The following is a 21,433-nucleotide window of genomic DNA, read 5'->3' as shown; positions in this document are numbered from 1 at the left end:
CCTACAAACATCGTGTCTCAGTACTTATATTTATGTTAGTTATAATGTACTGCTAAAATCGTAACGTTAAAAATTTTATGGCAAAAATACCCTCAAGATGTGATAAATTAATTTTGCATTTTTTTTTCTCAAATTTTTTGTATCCTGACTCACTGGGCTCAAAGGTGCACCTGACCTGGCTGCTCCCGTTTCCCTGTCGCATCCCTGGGCGACAGTGTTGTTGTTATGGCGTTTTTGGCAGCTTACGATTGATAAGAACTCCATAGAAAACAATTTTTATGCAACTATCTTGTTTCCAGTACAATTTCCTGCCACTGACCATTTTTATAAGAGAACTTATTGAGTTCTGTCGAGTGTTAGAGTCTGACTTCATTCTCTGTGCAGACTGGAGAAGGAACTCCAGGCATGACGGGTCTCTTCGAGGTCAAAGTGGGCGACAAACTCGTCCACTCCAAGAAGGTGAGCACTTCAGTCTACTTGTATAGCCGTATTTTATATCATAGCATTATCTCGTGCTGTATAGCATTGTTTAGTATATAATAGCTTAGTGTTGCAAAACATTGTCGAGTTGGAAATAAGGCAGAGTCTGACCTGTCGAGTATCTTCGTAAATCATTTCCAGGGCCCATACTTTCAAAAAAAAAAAAGTTAAGAGATCGTACGTTCATCAGCCAATCATTGACGGCCTTTCAAGCAAAATCCACCAATCATAGACGAGAAAATAGAGCGTAAGTACTTGCGTTCACTTAGCGAGTTTTGAAAGTATGGCCCCAGGCATAGTAATAACTGGTCCTCTGACATAACTCATTAAAACTGATTTGATGCTGAAAAGCTGTTCGAATTTTCGAGCTCAACTCGTTGCTTCCTTGACAATCAATTTTTTGAGCTCGGGCCTGCCCTGATGCGGTTGTGTTGCGCAGCTTTGCTTCGTTGTACATTACTTCCTCAGTAATCTCTATAATTTTCTCTATTGAAATTACTGTTATGGTGTGTGGGTTAATTAATTGGTGTGTGGGTTAATTAATTGGTGGTTATGTTGTGCAGCGCGGCGCAGGTTTCGTGGACACCGAGCAAAAGTACCGCGCTATCGCCGATGCAGTCACGGCGGCGCTCAAATGACGCTCATGATTCCTGTGCTACGGGATTAGTTTAGGTGAGACTTTGAAATTAGTTATGATCCGGGCACGAATTCGATATGATGGGGGCACGTGATTATCTTTTGATGAGCTTTCGACAGGATAATCGAACGATTTAAATTGAATTATCCCTGACATTGATGAAGCTGCTATGAAGTCGACGTCATTTTACCAATGATTTTTCTGATTAATGCGAAGGTCTTTTCACAGAAATCATACTAGTCATTGCCAGTGGAATAATCCTATGTATGCAGTAAATCTAAAAAAAAAGATGAGTTAGGTTTGCAAACTTTCACCAAGTAACCGCGTAGAATTGAAAAAGGGCTGATCTCTAATATCCAGCTGGTCCTAATCAAAGTGTGAAGTATAAAAATATAATTAACATAAATAAATAGGTACTATAATTATTAAAATATTGCTAAATTACAATACATTATGATAATGAAGTATGAACATTGTGTGCAGGTTGCAGAGGTGGAGGCTGGTGTAGTGCCGTTCAAGGACCTGCCTTATGAAGCGCGACACTCAAAGCTTCTGCTGGTGTCACGCGGACGACTTCCATCAAGGGACTTGTACGGCGCCGCGGCCGCTGCCGCCCCTGCAACGCGTGTCTTGTTAATTTTATTTTTAAATTATATAAAGAATATGTAATTTAATATTTAATAGAATTTCTTGCTTTTGAAATTCAATTCAAGAGTACCCAGTTCATTCATTTACCAGCCCCTGTGTGATACTAAATATTAATGTTAGCAATAACACACGCGCATATTTTCGATATTTTTAGGTAACTACACACGCGCATATTTTCGACATTATTCTTCGATATTTTTAGGTAAATGTTACCTGTTCCTTGTTGAGCCTTGAGAAGGAAACCTTGCATTGCCTCAATACATGGTGTCTTCGAATAAGATGTTTAGGCATATGAAAAATTCACAACTCCATGTTGACTTGCCTTGATGACTCATACTCTCTGGTACAAAGGTCATGCATCATGACCTCATTTTACATAATATATCAAAGCATATAATAAATATTAATCATTCTTTTTGCCTGTTCTCGTTTGTTTACATTACTGATAGATCCTTCCGAAAGACGAAGGTGAAACTAGTAATGCGATAAAATATTTTAATAAACATCTTACAATACATCGAAATTAAACCAAATATTTTTTTAACTCATCGAAGACTAATGAACATGTGTTCGAGTCTCTAATGAAACTTTGAAGAGACTCGTATAAAGCAAATCAAACAAAACTTCGTGGCAAGAAGCTACTAGAAAACTCGTTAAAACAGCTTTAGAATACAACTAAAATAGACGCTGGTAAAATTTAGAAAAGAACACATAAGTTAGAAAAATCCCACACCATTTAATTCTAGATTTAAACTGTAAATGTGAAAGTGAAATTAAGATTTATCACTAAAAAAAATCGGTATTATTCATACGCTGAAGTACAAGGAAAGTAAATCATTTCTCAGATCAGCCTTTAGGTTGTGAGTTCTTTCTCAGGAATTGTGATATTCATCACTGTCTTCAGACCTGAAAACTACTATCAAAAGAACGCTCTATAGATAAAATTTCTCAAGTAATTAGCAATGGAAACCTTTAGTTCCAATATAATTTAAAAGCTCAAGCTCATTTCTGGTGTGTTTGAGGTTGCTACGAGTTGGTTTCTTCGTTCAGTTGACGCCAGCACTAAGGCGTGTTTCTCCATTATTGACATCAAAATACTTAGGAGATTTTTAATACGCCGGAAAATCGGCGTTCACTCAAACAGAACTTAACGGCAAATTTACTTTTTCGCGGGGTTTGCTGTGTGTCCATACAAGTAGTGCATTTTTTGAGTCAAATAATTGCCCAAGGTTACCTCGATAAATTGAATAATCGAGTACCCACTTAAACTTGTCATCTCATGAAGTGCATTAACCCGCGTGCGACGACGAACTTCGCCCGCGGAGCTCCTGTATGAATAGAATATTTGTTAACGTGCTTAATTTATCAATGTATCTTCATAATAATGAAGGAAATGCACTTGAAAAGAAAAGATATTTCATTGATATGATTGATTGATATTTCAGCTACAACGCGCCGCTGCAAGTAACTAAATCACATGGAAAACATATACTATCACGAGGATAAAATTACTGTTAGCTAATTTCAGAAACTAACAGAAAATTTCATCATGAGATTAAAAGACCAAAGGCCTCGGTTCCCCAGAGTACTTTTTGATAACGATGTAAATGTGCAAATCTATCTAAACCAATCTTTCACATTATTATTATACTACTTGAGCTGACACAAAGAAGGTGTTCGGAAATTAAGCTCCGAGATATCAAGGTTCTTGAGTTGTCTTACGTGTTTACTCACATTTCTCACTAAAGTTTTAATCTCAAAATTAGAAGTTCGCTGCTAAACATTTCTCTGCTCAAGTGGACAGAATTGATGGCAGTTGTTCATGGAGTGAGGTACAGGATAGCGAGGCTGCGACACACCGAGGTGGTCGACAGCCGCTCACTGGATTGCTGATGCCAGCACTTGCGTGCCAGCATTGTCAGCATGGTCTCAAGGAGATCCAACTTCTTGCAGTGTGATGTATCTGAAATCCAGATACAAAGTGCGTCAAAAAAATTCCTCTTTTGAGAGGATAATAATGACTAACTATTGTAATTGTCGGTATAATTCAATTTTCCCTTCAGGGATATTTTCATGCAATATTCAATAACCCCAAACGTGTGATTCTCAAGGAGCCAGGTCTGAATAAGGCGCAGTGAATAGAATTCAGTCACTTTATTCAAAGACACAGTCCGGGTACGCCTCGACTGCGAGCGTGATATTTGCTTGGCCCACTGCATGATTATGATCTACAGAATCATCTATACAGGTGGACACTGTCGGTCATTAAACACGATGCAAATGATCTGCAGAGAGCACGACAGCCTACACCTAAAAAATGACCAAATTCGCACTTCCTCTATGGAACTCCTTCAAAATATCACTAGCTTTCCTCTCCAGACCCCACTTTTATTGATGTATTTAACCAGGTAGTTGCGTTATATTGGTGTCAGAAAATGGTTCACCCCGCCAGTGAAATTACGCTCAAGCTACCACTCGAAATAATGCTCATCATCTGGAGAAATCGTGACAGCCAAACACTAAAAGTATAGCGGAATATATTTCCGCGCTAAAAGCCACTTTAAATAAAGAATCTCGCCCGGGGAATGACGTTACATGTTTTACATGGTCCTCACGAAATATTGCAACTCGCCTGCGTAGTTGCGCTCATGACCTCACTCTAAATAATGCATCTCAACTTCAGAGTTACGTTATATAGTCCCTAACAAAATGACGCAGCTGACTGCGGAGTTGCACTCCAGACTACAGTCTAACTAATGCATTTCACTGCGGATTTACGATGCATAAGCACCCACGAAACCATGCAGCTACCTTCGGAGTTGCGCTCCAAAGGCCAGGGAGCATCGGGCCGCATGCCGGTCCTGGTGACGTTGTAGGCGATGACGTGAGGATGGATGCCGCAGTAAGGTACAGTGCGGTGCAAGACGTGCCACATCGTCACGCCCAGCGAGAACACGTCAGACTTCTCACTGCCTGATTCACCTTGGAGGATCTCGGGCGCTTGGTATGCAATGGTCCCGATTACCTTAGGACAAATTACTTTAGTTCTGCGAGTACAATTGTTTTCTTGTATCCACAGTTCTTGAAAAATATCATCGATTATTCTAAAGGGCAAATGTTCCTTTATATCCATCAAATATTTCTTTTTTTTTACTTGGCAGTAGCAAGCTTCATTAAACGCATCAAAAAAAAGTGCAAGTAGCAATGTACGTAGTATATGTAGCCTCAATTTTATGCTAATTCAGTAAGGACTAAAGCAAAAGCCTCAATTTTGTGCTACCAGGTACATCAGCAAGGACCACAGCAGTTCAACTCACAGGACTCATGTCCCCGCTGAGGTCGCCGCAGCACCCGAAGTCGCCCAGCTTGATGGTGCCGCCGTAGGTCAGGAAGGCGTTCGCGGGCTTCACGTCGCGGTGCACGAAGCCTTGTTCGTGCAGGAACGTCACCCCGCTCGCCAGCTCACCCAAAAACCTCCCTCGCCAAATACAATACCAATTTTTTGTACTATAACTTATTAACCTTTTATTTATTAGAAAAATGTTTGATGTTGATCAGAGGATCGATGTAAACTGAATTTAGTTTACAGGGTACGAACCTCAACGCATTAGTCACGAGCAACTAAACGATTATTTAATCAGCATGAATCAAGTATTAATTGCATCATATATGACATCCATAGAAAATAATACAATTTAACATGATTACAAAGATAGGCCGCGTTTTTGTGCGGCATTCAGCACAAACCTTAACTTCTGTTTGATGGTGAGTTCGGCGGTGGAGTGGACCAACGTGTGGAGGTTAGTTGGGGAACACAACTCACTGATGACCCACAGCCAGTCGCTGCCGTTCACTGTGGCGCTAATTGGTAGAAAAGTTTTGGTGCTTTTCAGTAAACTTGTTTGGAGGTTAGTAAAGCCGTACTGCTGGCAGCGGTCCACCGCAGACTGTCTGTGCCCTGTAGTGGTGTGTAGACCGAGGCTACGAGTGAGCGCCTCTAGGGAGATCTCCTCCGCCGTGTTCTCATGTGAAAGAAGACACGACTTATAAGACTTAAATAAGGGAATCCAGTAGAGTTGCACTAGCAATGGTTTGTAGTTATGTTATAGCCACTAGTTATCAGTATTTGATTTTTTATGGCGTCAAGGCGGTTATGCGGCGACAAAAAATGACGCATCACTGTAACGACTAACCAAACAGATCGAAGAAAAAAGAAAATCTCTTCAGCTCAAATAAATTGATTCAATTGAGGGTATACTTTCAATTTTTCCATTTTATTCACAATAAATGTACCCTTTTGTCTTTGCTATCTTTCGTGTATTTTATTTTCACTATCAAACTTATTCATAGCTCTCTCAATGTGTAACGTGCCATCGGAGATTGGATGAACCAGACGACACGACAATCGCTCCCTAGAATAATAATAATAATAATTTAGCACACATATAATACATCAATAACAGGGCTTACAGACTGGGTCGTGCCCTGTAGTCGTCTGCTGAGCAAGACCTGCCCCGACCCTGGCAAGGGCTCCACCACGGCGACGGTGGTCACGAGGTGCGGGTGTTGCTGGAAGAGCAGCGCCAGACGCTCGCTGTCCCGACACGCGACCGTCTTGCTCGCCTGGATCTTCTTCACTGCTACGTAGTCTCCTGCAATGCAATTTATTACTCATGCTGGTCAATCATTTCCTGTGTCTATGTAAAATAGATTAGAAATAACTGAAACAATATTGAGCTGACCTTCGAAAGTCGCCAGGCAAACTGTCCCGAAGCCACCCTTGCCAATTTCCACGCCTAGAGGGCGCTTCTCTCGAGAACGTTCGACGGGGGACGAGAAAATCGGAGCTCGTAACCTAAGCAAACAAATTCGTGGGTAGCAAACACTTAGAGGTGATACTAAATATGGAATTATCACACGGTATGGAAACATCACATAGTAGCAATGATGAAGTTGACATTAACCTTGGAATTATGCTCACGGCATCACACGGTAGCAGCGATGAAAGTAATACTAACGTTGATATTATGCTGGCGGTATAGCATGGTGGCTGTGACAAGTGACTTGGGTATAAAAGACTTGCGACGACCCGTCTTATCAATTGGATTAGTGTTCACTCACTATGTAACTCACTTATGTTATGTAACTTCTTCATCAGATTATACAACTTAAAAACAGGCAAAATCGTCGAACGTAAACAGTAAACATGGAAGCGTATTAATAAACAGTGTGATTCGATTTCTACTCACCCTTTAATTTATATTTGAATATTTTTTCCACATGATAAATTTGATCGAACAAATTCAGGTTCACTTGTCAATTGTCAGGAAATGTCGGTAAAATTTAAGATTACAAATAGCAGTAATCATTAGTCATAGATTCTATTTTGTTTACTGAAGGTGAATATGCAACATTTCTACAATTAGCATGTATAAGTAGTAAGTACTATTAAACGAAAGACAACTTAGAAAAGTTCTCCAGAAAACTTTGCTTGCAAACGTCACAAATAGATGGAGACAGCAAATAGAGTTTGATTTTAAATTGAAACTCTAAAGCACGCAATCCTAGATTGCTGCATTAACAAAATTATGGCTATTTCATTCTGCGAGTACACAGATTGCACTGAGATTAGACTTTGTCCAACTTTCTATCGTAACCTCTAACTAAAAACAAAAACATATGTTCCAAAAGACGTTCCACTCGATACTCTATTATGTTACAAACACTACAAATAAAGTTTCTCTCGATAATATATAACGTTATACAGCCTCATCCCCATCAATATTTAAGGGAAGGGTGGCCCAGTGGTTACAGTACAGAGTACCAAGATTGGCGCAGAGAGGCGCGGGTTCGGTCCCAGCTCGGTGCGTTATTTTCTCGTCAGAATCGGCGAGGAGGCCGAGCGGTTAAGCCGCAGAATTGTAGCAGTGAGTTGCGAGTTCAAGACTGGCAAAATGCTGTGAATGTTCTTCAATGTTAATAATCAGAGACAGGCCTATGGCCTACTGAACGCTGAAACTGCTATCATTCCTCACCTTGGCAGGTGAACAGAGAGTTTTCTAGACGCCCGGACAGCGGGCAACCCCTCGGGCTGGAGGGAAACTCTCCTGGGACTTCGGCATCCAATGGAGGAGGAGTTCACAAAGCTTTTATTTCGCCCTCCATACGTAGTGTTTAACCAGGCTGAAGAAAAAGCCGAGTTTTTATTCCGAGCTTGACTTGCTGGAAACTTTGAAAAGGATCTGTACATATTTTTTAGTGGGCCAGAGGTGTGCAGCTTCGTTTGAGGGTTGCCGCGATCATGCGAGAAGAGCTGCCCGTGTTGCTGCTCATCCTGTACATGCTCCACGAGCCAGAGTGAGAAGCCCTCGTGGACAACAGGCTGAGATTTATTCACTGAAACTGTTCAAAACAATGTTGAATGTCATTAGAAGTAATGCAAGGTAGCCCTTACATAATAAAGACTATCACTAGAGAAGCCTAAATTGAGAATGCGGCGGCGTAAAGATTTCAGAATTAAAACGGATATATCGCCCATTATTTGTTACAGTAGGCAGCTGACTATGCATATGCAGACATATATATAGATGAAATATACAAATTATAAAATCATCTGCATCTACTTTTACCTGCGTGAAAATGACTTCGAAATTGGCATATACTGACCTGGACTTGCAAAATCAATCTCTATTGTAGGAATGATGTGCTTCTTTCTTGATGTAACCGTGGAGAATAAATTTCCGTCACTAGGTTTTCTCGAGTGCGTTAAGTTTGGTTGAAGATTCTCGTCAGAAGACAAGCCGCTTGCCGTCGAATATCTCTGCGAATCACTCAAGTTTGAAACCGCAATCGAGTGTGACTCAAGCCTCGACTGCTGGCATCGTAGAAGTTCATCACTTGAGGTATACTTTATTTGAGAAAAAGACCTGTGGTCACGAGATGAACTTTGGAAGGGATCAGATTCCTTTCCGAAAGAAGAGAAATAGAATTTATCTTCCCTGTAGTCGTCCTCTACGCACGGGGATAGCGAAGGCGTGCGAAAGAAAGCGTCTTTCTTGTGGCCAGAATCCTGCCAAATGATCAAAATTAGAGCAAATTATCAGGAAGAATCGGGAAATTTTTTTTAAGGCCTCCCACACTCACCATTCCAACAAAAAAAAAATGATTGATTTTATTAATTAAAAACAGGGAATGGTTTCATGGGGAAACTAACTATGGGAAATCGGGGAAATTAACTATGAATTTTCTAATTATTAATGCACGAGATTCTTCATTAACATTTGAAATTCTATTATTAACTTATTTTCAAGCATGAACCTCGATAGGCGTGCTGGCCAGTACAGGGGAGAGCGCACACAGAGACCGCCTTCGCTGGAACGACGTTTCCTGCGAGTAAAATTGTCATCGGCAAGATAGTTTTTCCGAGAAATTGTGAGCTTTTTCAAGTTAAAATTGTTTTTCATTGAATATTTCAAAGTCATCAATCATTATCAGTACTTATATAAATTTTTAACACAATGACTTCGGAGACTTTAATTTTTAACACAAAAACGTTTAACACAAAGACAATTTTACGAAACTGGAACAAGTATGACAGTTCGGCAAAAGCAAGATTTTTACAATTTAAGAGCTCCTGAATTGTGAACGAAAATTCAGCCAGGTGCTATCAGCTAACGGATGTAGAACACCCGTACGAAATAACCATAGTTTTAGAGGTAACAAAAACATGACAGAGGAAGGCGAAACTAGTAATATAAGATTATTTAAATTTCGAAATAAGATCTCACCTGAATGTGAACTGGAGACGCTTCCACTGATGCGAGAGACAAGCGACGACTTGACTCGGGAAAGCTGCTGAGGTAATTTTGAAAATGTCAGTAAATGCTTCTCGGACTGAATTCCTGAAATACATATTTTGCCCATTGCTGTAAGGTTACAAAGTGGAATTTACATTAATTATTGGCCTAATTAAATTTCTGTTGTAAAACTGACCTCTGCAAGGGCGACCGAACGTAGGACCGTTTAAGGCAGGGCCCGCACGAAGCTCTCCTGTCTTTAATATATGAATTGGCAGTCAATCCATCCTCTTCAGGTAACGACCGCTTGCGTTCATGATTCTCAAAGTGTTCCTCCGACGTAAAACTGATATTCAAGGTGGGAATTTTCAGGGTTCTGCACTTCATTAAGTTGGAGTCAGATTGATATCTTGCAAGGCCTTCTGCAGGTCGAGGGCTGCGTAATGTCAGGAGTTTGGACACGTGGCCGAGAGGTTCGATTTGGTTTAGAGACGAGCGGCGCTTGGACGCCAACCATTTTGACGAACTCATGATTCTTGTTTCTTATGATGCGTAGTTACGAAAGAAGATTAAAATGTCTGAATCAATGAAAAATGTGACGAAGAAAACTGGTAAAGAAAAAATATGAAATTTAATCGATTTTATATAAGCCCTTGATTTGCAATAAACTGGATATTTATTCCATTTCTATTTAAAGGCTACTACTATACAGAATGAACGCACAACACTTTTTATATAAATTCCTAAATCCTAATCGCTTTTAGCATTCAACTCAGCTACTCCAGGAATTTCACTGAAGCAGCTACTAGTGACTTCTCCATCGACATGAACATGCCGCCAACCTGCAAGGCTAGTTTCAAAGTTAGTTTCCAATTCTTGTGGGCGAAAGCGCGTTGTTTTATTCGACATTATTTTATAAATTTAAACCTTTTCACTGCAATAACTTTTAAAACTCGAAGTAAAAATTAAAAATTGTTTTGGATTATTTAGGCGGGGCTTCCCTCTCCACTGTTCTCGAAAACCATCATTTGTCAAGGCTGGAAGCACAAGAGGCACAACAAAAAAAAAAATCAGATTGAACGTAGCACGGCCAGCCGTCCTAACCTTATCATCGTCGTACGCCCGCTAGGTATATTCGGAATGTGGAAAATTAGTTAAATTACCTATTGATGGAATTAATCTTAATGATTCAAAAACACTAGATGTAAGAAATATATGTTGATTTCCATCAATGTGAAAGATTAAATACATATAATTTCATAAACGATTCAACACGTAATAACTTCATCAGAATTCACATCTTGCAAGAAGACTATAATTGACCAAACTTAACACCATACATATGTCAAGACTCAGACACTACCATAGTTTCAATGAAAATTTCCAGACGAATGACAGAGATAGTCAGAACCACTTCACTCATATAATACGGTGCATTAATTTTCACTGAAGACTGGTCAATTTGATAAAACCTAGTTTCAGCACAAGATTTTTTGTTCAAAGTACACTCCATTCGTTCATATTCATGTTGAACACTTTTTAGAACTCACTTTGAAATGTGAAAAGCATTAATTGACTGGTATAATAGCTCGGAAATAAGCAGTGGAGGGGCAGGAAAGCCCAGTGGTTACAGTTCCAGAGAACTAGGATTGGAGCAGAGGGGTATGTGTTCGATCCCAGCTCTGTGCACCGGCTTGGCGGCTTCTGGTCAAAATCGGCGACGATGCCGTGCAAAGCAAAATAGGAGCGGCAGCAGCGAGTTAGTGAATCGTGACCACAAAAACTGTGGATATTATGCGATGTTAAAAATAGGAGACAGGCCTACAACCTAATAAACGCTGAAACCGCTATAATGGTGGACACATAAGATTCTTAAAGTTCACCGACTGTGACTGATTTTTTTGCTCGTGCCGGCCAATTGACTGGACTTGCGGTTACTATAGCGAACAGCTGTTATTTGAACTACAGTTACGTGAAGACTAACCAGTAAGCACTAAGCACACTAAGCAGGCTAGTTTTTAGTCTAAACCTAACTTTGACTACGGCCCTTATTAGTTACTTCAAGCCGCTATAATTATCTCACATGCAGCCATGACAATTTTCTTTTCCTTGTTTTAGTAGAATTAGTGGATAAACGTCGATTTTGCATTTCATTGATGAAAAATTCATGTTTTCCAGGGACTATAACATTTAGTTAGTTTAAGTATTATGTTGCGTAATCGGATCAATTTTTTTTTCGGATAATCGTACCACACAGCCAATCGTTTTGTTTCTTCCATTCTCGCACCTAAACGAGCAAGTAAAACGGAAACGTCTCAACTCGGGCGGGGAGCGCAGCCGTGCACCACCAATTTTGTACACCAATAAGCCCTGAATCGAACGCCTTGGATCTCTCCGGACATCCACCAATCAGCCGTGAACCACTCGGCTTTGTCCACCTCCGGCCTTGCATAGAACCTGCCGTGCACCACCAGGCCGCGGATCGAATATGACTTCCGGGCATCGTTGAATTACGTAATTTTATAGTAAATCCGCTTTGCACAACACAGCCACTGCTTCACAGCGCCGGAGCCCAACTGGCCGGAGCGCAACAGGCCCTACCGCAACAGGCGGCGCAGGTTAGGTTACGTTAGGAGTAGCTGTTGCGGTAGAGCCTGCTGCGCTCCGGCCAGTTGTACTGCGGCCTATATGCGCTCCGGCCTGTGACTGAACTGCGCTGTTGTGGTGGGCGCTTTGTGTCAAAAGCCGTGAAGATGCCCGGCTGCGTTACGCTCGGGAAGGTATATGAATCGCACTGTGGACTTGGGCTATGCTGACCTCTAGCTATCCACCCGTTCGACGCACGGCCTGGATACGGACGGCTTGAAGTGTTGAAGGCTACGTTCCGGAAGGCAGGAATCATGATGGTCCATTACATCCAGGGCAGTGATGGTCTTCGGCAGGCGATCCCTCAGGCGACTCTCTGAATGATTTATGAAGTAATTCTAGCGATCAATCATGAACGAACAAATATTAAATTTGAGCTGCCTAAAACTATCTAATCAACAATCCAAATTGAAATAACTTCTGATTCGTATTTGATTAGCTGTGCCTGAGCTAGTTATTAGTTTACTGTACAACGAGATAGTTTTAATGTCAAGATGATGGCCAGTTTTGGTCAAACCTGTTATGCCATCTTGCAAGAAAGTAGAGAAAATGCAAGTCCGGCGCATTTATTTCTGTAGCGAAGGAGACTCAGCTCAGAACCTACATAAATCAGAACTCCACGTTCCGAAAGTTCTACATATCCGAGCACGCGGTTAGCCTCTTAGTCCACTGACGGTAACGCCTATGACCTATCAGGCATATAAATACCAATGGCATGGATGACTGTTAATGTATCAGTAGACGATGGTTAAATACATCTTAAAAACAGTACTTATTCAACAGGTGGGATAAAGAAACACGGCAATCACAGATAAAATGTAGATTGCTAAAATAACAAAGTTCTTCGGCAACAACATTGGTAAAAATATCTATGATTGAAGACACATTGGTCGTTGCAACAATTAACGAGTGGAAATACTAGATTACACTATATACACTAGTTGATACGATTATCGGACATAGGGACTTTATCTCTAGAAAAAAATATATAGAATGTAAATAGAAATTACACATTTACTTTGAAGGCTCACATCAGACCTAAACTGAAGCATGGGCACATATTTCCCGCGCGAACAATATCGTCCTTCCAGTTTTTAAATCCCATAGTGACGCTGGTATCATCTTGCTATCACACAACTTCAGGTATTGCTTCAAAACTGCGATCGAATGATTAGCAGCAGCGAAGAACTCTTCCAAAAAATGAGCCAAATTTTAACGGTAAGAACGGACACGGCATTCGGCACAGCAGCCAAATAGTAACGAGAGATCAGGGATTGGTTGTGTACATGATCGATTTATTTCCTCTGAATTTTGCGAGAACGATAAAAAAAATAGCGGGATATTAGACCACTATACAGTATAAAAGATCTCGCAGAGCAAACAAAACAAGAGATCATTGAATTGCATGAGCAACGTCCATTTAATTTCTGCTTGTATGTGAAACTCGTTACCAGGAGAGATGCATTTCTTCTTTTGCTGATCCATTAGTGTGCGGGCTAGAAGAACATAAATAAAATGTCGCAAGAGGGAGAGTTGCACATGCATAACATTCCAAACGTTTGTTCCTTAGGGAGGTGACAAACATCTGCTGCTTTGCTTTACACGAAACCCAACAATCCTCATAGGATCCCTTTAATGTCATCACGTAAAGAACGCTTCATACATGGACCAATCCGCACTACAAGGATAACCGAAAGCATATAGACACCTGAAGATCAGATTTTCATATTGGAATTAATTATGAGTCGGGGATCGCCAAAACTTGCAAATAAAACGCATTTGCTGCAGACATAATCATATGCTCTACTGACATATGCTCCACTGACTTCAAAACATATATACACCGACGGATGATTTACGCAAGCTCCGTCATTAAATTTTATAAAATGTTGGACGGAAGAGCGAAGTCTAAAAAAAATCAATCAAAACTCAAGCATACAATCATACTATCAAAAATTTAAAAACGCTTTGCACACTCACGGTCACAGCCTGAACCATGGGCATAGCAATAACCGCTCTAAATGGAGGGCCCTTGAGCCATTAAAATTATTATATTACCAAGATAACAAAAGGCAACACAAGCAGCAAACTTACAGCATCTCACTCTACTATTTACAGCATAAAATAAATACATGTATACGAGTTAATAGGATACTCTTGCTTAGGCTTAATGAAAAAAATGCGATGCAGACAAGGGGTTTGAAGATAAGTACGTACTTGTGCAAAGATTTAAACAAACATAAAGATTCCAGGAATAACTTGCTAGAAACAAAAAACATTATTAACTGATTTTGAAAAACAAAGTTGAGAACGTGACATTGGTTAAAAGTATCTTCCTTCATTATGAATGCGAGTAATTCTTCTAAATGTTTAATTTCGTACTGTAGAAGAAGTCTTTGACGTTGGGGAGAGTAAACTTCTCCTCATGCTGGGTGCAGGAAATAATGTCGGACTGCACACTCAGTTGAGAAGACGGGAAATATTAAGCTTTCTTAATCATACCATAAATCCAATTAAAGCAAGGCAACTAACATTTAAAAACATATAGGTACAAAGATTTCTATTAGGTTTTTATTAATATTGACGGAAAAAGTGAGTGAAAGACCCATTGAACTTGCACTCAGACATTCAAAAAGATCAAAGCGGCGAAAATAATGAAATGAATATCGCATATTACTGAGCATAACAAGATTTTATGTATTCGGCATATAAACAAGTGAATGGATAATAAGAGAGAACAAACAATGATTATTAGAGATCCTTGCACACTCATACAAGCAAATGGCAGCTTCCGCGCATTAATTAAGACCCGCTGAAAACCATCACTCATTGATAAGCAAGAAGCAGAAAACGTAAAAAAGCTTTAACTAAAGCATAAATTATAGTACGCTAACACTCCCAACAGTTACTGGCCACTCAAACGTAAAATCTAGAAGATTTACAGGTGAAAATTCCATTGAAATTTATGGTTCTTAAGGCAATCAGTGAGACGTATTCATGAACCAGTGACGCAATAAACAGCATAAAAATTCAATAGCATCATATATTCCCAGCACTAAGACTTCTCTGATTATTCACTTTACTGAAAACAATTGATCAAAATCCCCATTTCTGAAATGTTCTGTTTAAATAACCAAAAGTAAACGAAGTAAACAATGAAGTAATTGAAGTAATATTAGAGGAATAGAATTTAGACTTTGAACACAACGATTCCGCGATACCTGTTACAAGAAACTAGAGTCACTGATGTGACGTTACTGTGAGAGTTCATTAAAAAATTTAACTAGATACAAAATTTGAAGGCATAGAAGTTTAAAATCGCGGTAAACATAAAGATTATTTGCCCCTATATAGAATACCTACAATGACAGTTTGTAAGACAAGTATAAAATAACTCGTTCATGAGAAAGCAATGAGATAGATGCACACGCAATTTCACAGGAGCAAAAAAAAAAATCATAAATAAATAAGTCTGTTGGCGTGGAGTTATAAGGTTATTGAACCAGGATTTTTTCAAATACTGAACGACAATGCCCAAACTTCTACACAACGCACACATTTCTTCATCCCTTCAAAAGTGAAGAACTTCAGGCGGCAATGAAGAACTTCTTGACGTATTGAAGTCAAGAACTTCATGGAATCGCGCACAAGCTGCCGTCCAGTCATGGCTATAGGTTCTGGGCCGCGTCGCGCAGCCACGTCACTCCTGGCGGGAACACCGGCGACACCTGCGCTCCACCAGTCACCTAGTGAAGAAAAACATAATATATTTTTTCGCCAGTATGAAGTTATGAACGTGGCGTGAAAATTTCAACACTGAATAAAAAAGAAAAAAATTAAAATAGAATTTCAGTTTCTAGCGCATTTTCTCATTTATGGAAAAAATGCACTATTGTGCTCGCCATGTCCGTCCGTACGTCTGTCTGTCTGTGCTCGTCTGTCCGTGACCTCAAGTTTTCGTCGACGAGAAAATGCACTCTCTGTCACTCACTGCAGTGAGTACTGAGTTATATTTTTTTATAAATGGGAATTGGTGGAATATTACTTTATATGTCAAGCCCGGACCGGATGCGTCAACTATTTATTGTGAGTTAGTACACGTTAAGTGAACCGAAATTGGAGACTGGCAAGACCCCAACAATTTTAACTGATTGCTCGTCCAGTATTAAGGAAACACGAACATGTAATTTCTCTCAGTGCAGCTCAGAATATCCAACGATGTGGAGACACAAACCAACCTGAAAATATCTCGACCACGCACTTGATTACCGAAATTTAACCTCAGGCCTATGGATTGACGCCAGGATTGTATACAAAGATATTGATACCAATAAGCCAGGAAACGAGAGTTCCCCGGGCAGACAAAAGGTTAACGATCCCCTTAACAAAAACGGGGATCCCCTTAAACGTCGCTCGTCCTCGGAATTAGTAATTACTAATGCAGAAATTACTTCAGAGCGGAGTACTGCGCCAGACTTACGCCCAGCTCACCTCGTCCAGGAAATACTTGAGAGCGGAGTAGTATCCTGGACAGCGCCAAGTGTCGTTGTGTGTGCCGTGGGAGAAGCGCACCAAGCGCTTGTGGTGCGCGCCGCACGCCTGATGCAGCTGCACTGACATGTGGGGCGGCACGAGCGTGTCCCGTAGCCCTGATACGATCAGCGTGGGAACAGCCGTCCGCAGGATCTTCAGCCGCGATAGGAACTAGAGAACAATAAATTAAAATTAAGAATTATTATATTTCTGTTAGAGTCGCCATTTGCTATTAGTCACAGAATATTGAGAGTAGGTGATCCAACTGACAGGATTTTTATTAAAACACCACCATTTGCAACTTGTTGATATTAAAGGAAACTAATCCCCTTTTCGTATGATGGTAAGATTTAAGACCGACCTGATTCTTATAACAGCAAAGAGGCAACTTGGTGATGAAGTTATTCTTAGGCAGCAGTGCCTTAGCCATATCAGGTATGGAGGTAAAGGTGTTCTCTACAATGAGGGCTCGAAGTTCTTGTCTTGCGTTGCTTCTACTTGCCAACTCAATACCGACTCCGCCACCTGCGACAGTGTGAACACAATTGCTCGCAACTCTACAATAAAGCTATTAATTTCAACTTATTAAATTATTCACACATTTACTGTTGAAATTTGCCCAGCTTACCAATAATAAAACAATAACATACCGTTGGTTATCTTAAATCACAAATGAACCAAGAATTCAAGATCATATGGAATGCCAAAAAGTAAATCAGAGTAACCATAATGTTTAACGAAATAAAGCTTAATTCACTTGGCATTTTGTTAGTTTTTAAATTCTTGGTTGCAACAAATAAAACGCTAGGAGATACCAAAACCCACCTAAAGATCTACCAAAGACCACAATTTTATTGACATCAATATCTTGTCTGGTGTGCAGGTAGTTGAGTGCTGCTGTGGCGTCTTGGTAGAGCCCAGCTTCTGACGGGTGGCCTGAGCTGAAGCCGTAGCCTCGATACTCCAACAGCAGCACGTTGCACTTGATGCGGTTGAAAAGACCGCACACATTGGCTAGCCTGCACAAATTATTTTTAATCAGGGAGATGTCGAGAAGCAACATATATCAATAATTCAAAAAACATCATAAGTACATTAATTTCTCGCCAGTAACTTAACATAAAACTTGTGAGTAGAGATTTGTACACAGAAAAGGCATCTGGTATTGTTTGCCGTTTTGAACGTCTCAAATTAGAACACAACGTTCATCAAATTGCATCAACCAAACAAATACCTAGATTAATTTATAGATATATAAAGTCACACTAATAAACTTACTTAAAAAAACAAAATGGCAATCCACACTATAGTTAGACACATCCCCTCATGCTTCTTATGTTAGGTTATTCTTAGGCATGAAGATAGCATTAGAAGAACACAAATAATAAACGAAAGCTGTGTAGAGTTCAGACCTATGCCCAAAGTTGCCTGCATTTCCATGTAGATAAAGTATGGTGTAAGTGTTCAGTCTTAGCACAGGGTCTGTCTGACCCACAAAGACTGCGTGTAGTCGCGTGTTGTCTGCCGCATAGAGTCTCAAGTTCTCACTTGGCAGACCAACAGAGGAAGGCAGCATGACACATTGTCGTGCATCGGGTGGATAGTCTGGACAGAACACAGCTTGGTCACTGGCGTTGTATAAAACACCTGCCAGAAGGGAAAAAAATTATGCATTAATAATTACAAGCATTTGTTATTAATATTTTTCAAACCATTTTCACATCTTTCAAAAATTTCAATGCATATGTCATACTTATACCATTAATTTTAAATACATTTTCCATACATTCTCAACATATTCATCTTCGTACCTTATATACGTATATTTTCAATACATTTGTTGATTTTTATATTTTCCTGCTGTCCTACTTACAATTTTAGTTCCTTAAATTAGGAGCTTTTATTGTAATTTATATTATTTTAGAAGAATTTATTATAGGAAAAATGATAGAAACATATGCTAGTTATTGAAATAGGTACGGTACTCAATGCAACATACCTAGTAAAGAAGCAATAAAAAGGGCAAAAGAAGCAATTGCGCTGTACAGGAAGAAAAGCAGCACAAGAGCAAGAGCCGTGCAGCAGCTTATCACTGGAAATCTTCTCAGGACACCAGCCACCAAAACTGCTATCATCCCTGGAAAAAAAACTTCATTACTCATTCACAGTAAATAAGGGTAACTAGAATCACATAAAGATTTTATGTATTAACATCGTCTCTTTACATAAATTTTTCCAATACAGAATACAACTCTGAATTTCTCAAGTAATTGGTTTGTAATTATTTAACATTTCCTATGAAACAGTGTTTAATGATACGAGATTATTTTTATTGCCTCATAAGCAAAGGAAAAATAAACATTTTCATAAGGATGGATGTATGCATATAATTAGCAGAAAGTGAAATGCTAATCAAAATAATCTGAATGTAGCAATGGAATGGAGCTATTTCTAGGAATAAAATTCTGAACAGTTTTACACCCCTCTTGAGTTAATCTACATTATTCTCTACAAGGTTGAGGGTACCCATCAAGTTTGCAAATAGCACTTAAATATTGCATTTACTTACCAATAATTGCTATGGCTCTTATTTTCCGTTTGCTGTCAGCCTCCAAGTCCACAACACCAACAGGCTGCATGGCATGGTGGTGGTGGTGATGGAGGTGAGGGTTGTGATCTAGTAACAGTGGCTGAGTATCTTCATTCATTTCATGTGCTGCAGGAGGAGTTGGTGCTGAAGGCTTTTTTTCTTCATCGTTCACACTCATGATACAAACTTTAGTTCAATTCTATTGAAAAATCTATCTGAGAAATAAATTTCGAATACATATGGAAACTTGTGAAGTTGTGACCACCCAGTTGTGTACTTTTATTAACAATTAGATAGGAGCTTATTCATTAAGCAGGAATCTCATGTTGCCATAAATGGCGGGAAAGCTGTAGTAACGATTGAAAAACTTGATATATTCCTCAACTGTTCAAGTCAAAGCTGGGTGCAACAATCTAATTTTTTTAATGTAAGTAGAGTTAGTAGACCACAGTCACTACACATATACAGGTACCTTCAAGCTTCAAACAGGGTAATATGAATATGGGATGGTTTTGAGCATTTTTTGTTAAAAACTTCTTATCATGAAACATTTCACAAACAAGTTTAAGCTCATTTTAAAGGTCATTTTGATTACTATCATATGGCATTGGGATTGGTATCTCTGAAAAAATTCCATGTGCTATTCTTAAGTATGGTAAGGTGCCAGACACAAAGTAAAAGCCTCCTGAATTACCCCCTGTAAATAGGGTAATAAGGGACCCTTGAAATAAAACTAAATTTCAAAATGTCTGAACTATGCAGAGTGTACTCATCCACTACTAACAGTAGGTCTGAACTCTGAGTCTGAAGTCCTCCTCTTCCTTTGATGATGATGTGCATACATTACCATAAATACAGTCGGAAAACAGTCCATAATAATAATATTGATGTGATATTACCTAAGTCCCAATTACTGTATCCATGGACATGCCAGATTGCCAGTTTGCATTGACAACAACCTTGTCTCCCACAAGCTTCATATCAGCAGCCATAGCCCGTATAGCATTTCTTCTGTATCTGTAAGGCGTAAGCTTACAGGAATGGGATTGTTTTAGTATTCAGTTATTTATTTACATTATTTGCTATGAATTACGAAGTTATGTCTGAATCGCGCCTTAGCCCTTCAAACGGCCTTTAACGCAGCAATGATGACAGCAGAGGTTTCGTTTTTGGGATGGCTTGCAATTTTCTACCATTTTATTGAGGCAAGTGAATTCACTCTAAGAAAAACAGATTGTAAAAAACATACCTACCCGAAACAGAAAGGAATATTTTAGTGACAACCATTACATTTTTTGGAGGAATAAATCATAGTTTAGGGTAATTACTTCTCATAGACTCATTCTATGTTGCCTGGTGCACAATTCTATCTATGACATTCTATGCACAATTTTGTGATGACCGGTGATGCATTAATTTTTCGTTGAGTGAAATTCTTTTGCTGAGCAAGGTAAATGTAGGTAGCCTTAATCAGAATTCATTATGTTTACCTAATTGATTTTTTTGTTAGCTGGAGCCTTTACTAAACAAGGTTGACAGGTTCTTCCATAAATGCGTTTTTTACGGGTACCTAATTGCCCCACTCAGCGACTCAGCCCACTGGTCCCTACAACAAGAGGCTAGGCTAAGAGCTATCTAATGGTGCTAAAAATCTTAGAAATTGGCTAATAGGAAATGATGGTTTTTCTAAAAGTAGTGCCGATCGGTAATTCACGATTTCACGTAGGTCGTAGGAGGTAATTTGTCTATTTTTTATTTTTGGGACGTCATTGAATAAAGGAAAAATTCGTTTATTTTTCAATTTTATTTGTACTCCACTAGAATTTGTATTTTGTGGATTTTTATGTTTTCTGATACATAATTTCGTTTAGGATCAAAGGGAAAAAATTTTCGTGCACATAGGCTGACATAGCTAGCCTACTTAACACCGTAGCAGCTGCCGGCTAGCTACAGCCTACAGTCAACAGAACGAACAGATCACATACGGCCAAATGTAAACAGTACGACTATAGGCAACATCGAGCGCTTCGTGAATCTTGTGCGCATATTTCCGTTTTTTTTCAATCAAAATTAATGCAAACATAATTATTCAGACAATGCTTG

At 39.5% G+C, this 21,433-nt stretch overlaps 2 protein-coding genes across 4 annotated transcripts; both read right to left on the bottom strand.

Annotated features, from left to right (window-relative positions):
- Positions 1 to 1,781: 1,781 nt before the first annotated feature.
- On the bottom strand, positions 1,782 to 10,495 carry LOC108671859. 3 transcript variants are annotated; one of them, XM_018159452.2, is made up of 12 exons: positions 9,758 to 10,495; positions 9,553 to 9,619; positions 9,083 to 9,151; positions 8,432 to 8,834; positions 7,801 to 8,167; positions 6,508 to 6,620; positions 6,236 to 6,417; positions 5,513 to 5,787; positions 5,083 to 5,239; positions 4,577 to 4,790; positions 3,500 to 3,728; positions 1,782 to 3,093 (listed from the first exon to the last, which is right to left on the bottom strand). In XM_018159452.2, exons 1-11 carry the CDS (start codon positions 10,090 to 10,092, stop codon positions 3,586 to 3,588), a joined length of 2,325 nt encoding a protein of 774 aa, XP_018014941.1. In that variant the 5' UTR covers positions 10,093 to 10,495; the 3' UTR covers positions 1,782 to 3,093; positions 3,500 to 3,585. The 3 variants fall into 3 exon arrangements, with proteins under 3 accessions (XP_018014941.1, XP_047741242.1, XP_047741237.1); XM_047885286.1 differs by having other exon boundaries at positions 5,513 to 5,784; XM_047885281.1 differs by having other exon boundaries at positions 9,553 to 9,616.
- A 4,797-nt stretch (positions 10,496 to 15,292) lies between these two features.
- LOC108671878 (protein ABHD13) lies at positions 15,293 to 19,845 on the bottom strand. Its single transcript, XM_018159470.2, has 7 exons — positions 19,310 to 19,845; positions 18,740 to 18,877; positions 18,153 to 18,387; positions 17,566 to 17,759; positions 17,102 to 17,265; positions 16,699 to 16,911; positions 15,293 to 15,953 (listed from the first exon to the last, which is right to left on the bottom strand). The coding sequence occupies exons 1-7, from the start codon at positions 19,506 to 19,508 to the stop codon at positions 15,876 to 15,878; spliced, it is 1,221 nt and encodes a 406-aa protein (XP_018014959.1). The 5' UTR covers positions 19,509 to 19,845; the 3' UTR covers positions 15,293 to 15,875.
- Between the last annotated feature and the right edge of the window lie 1,588 nt (positions 19,846 to 21,433).

The sequence above is a fragment of the Hyalella azteca genome, unplaced genomic scaffold (genome assembly GCF_000764305.2).
Source record: "Hyalella azteca isolate HAZT.00-mixed unplaced genomic scaffold, Hazt_2.0.2 contig2126, whole genome shotgun sequence".
Taxonomy (NCBI): Eukaryota; Metazoa; Arthropoda; class Malacostraca; order Amphipoda; family Hyalellidae; genus Hyalella; species Hyalella azteca.
This window is presented reverse-complemented; position numbering and strand designations above follow the sequence as displayed.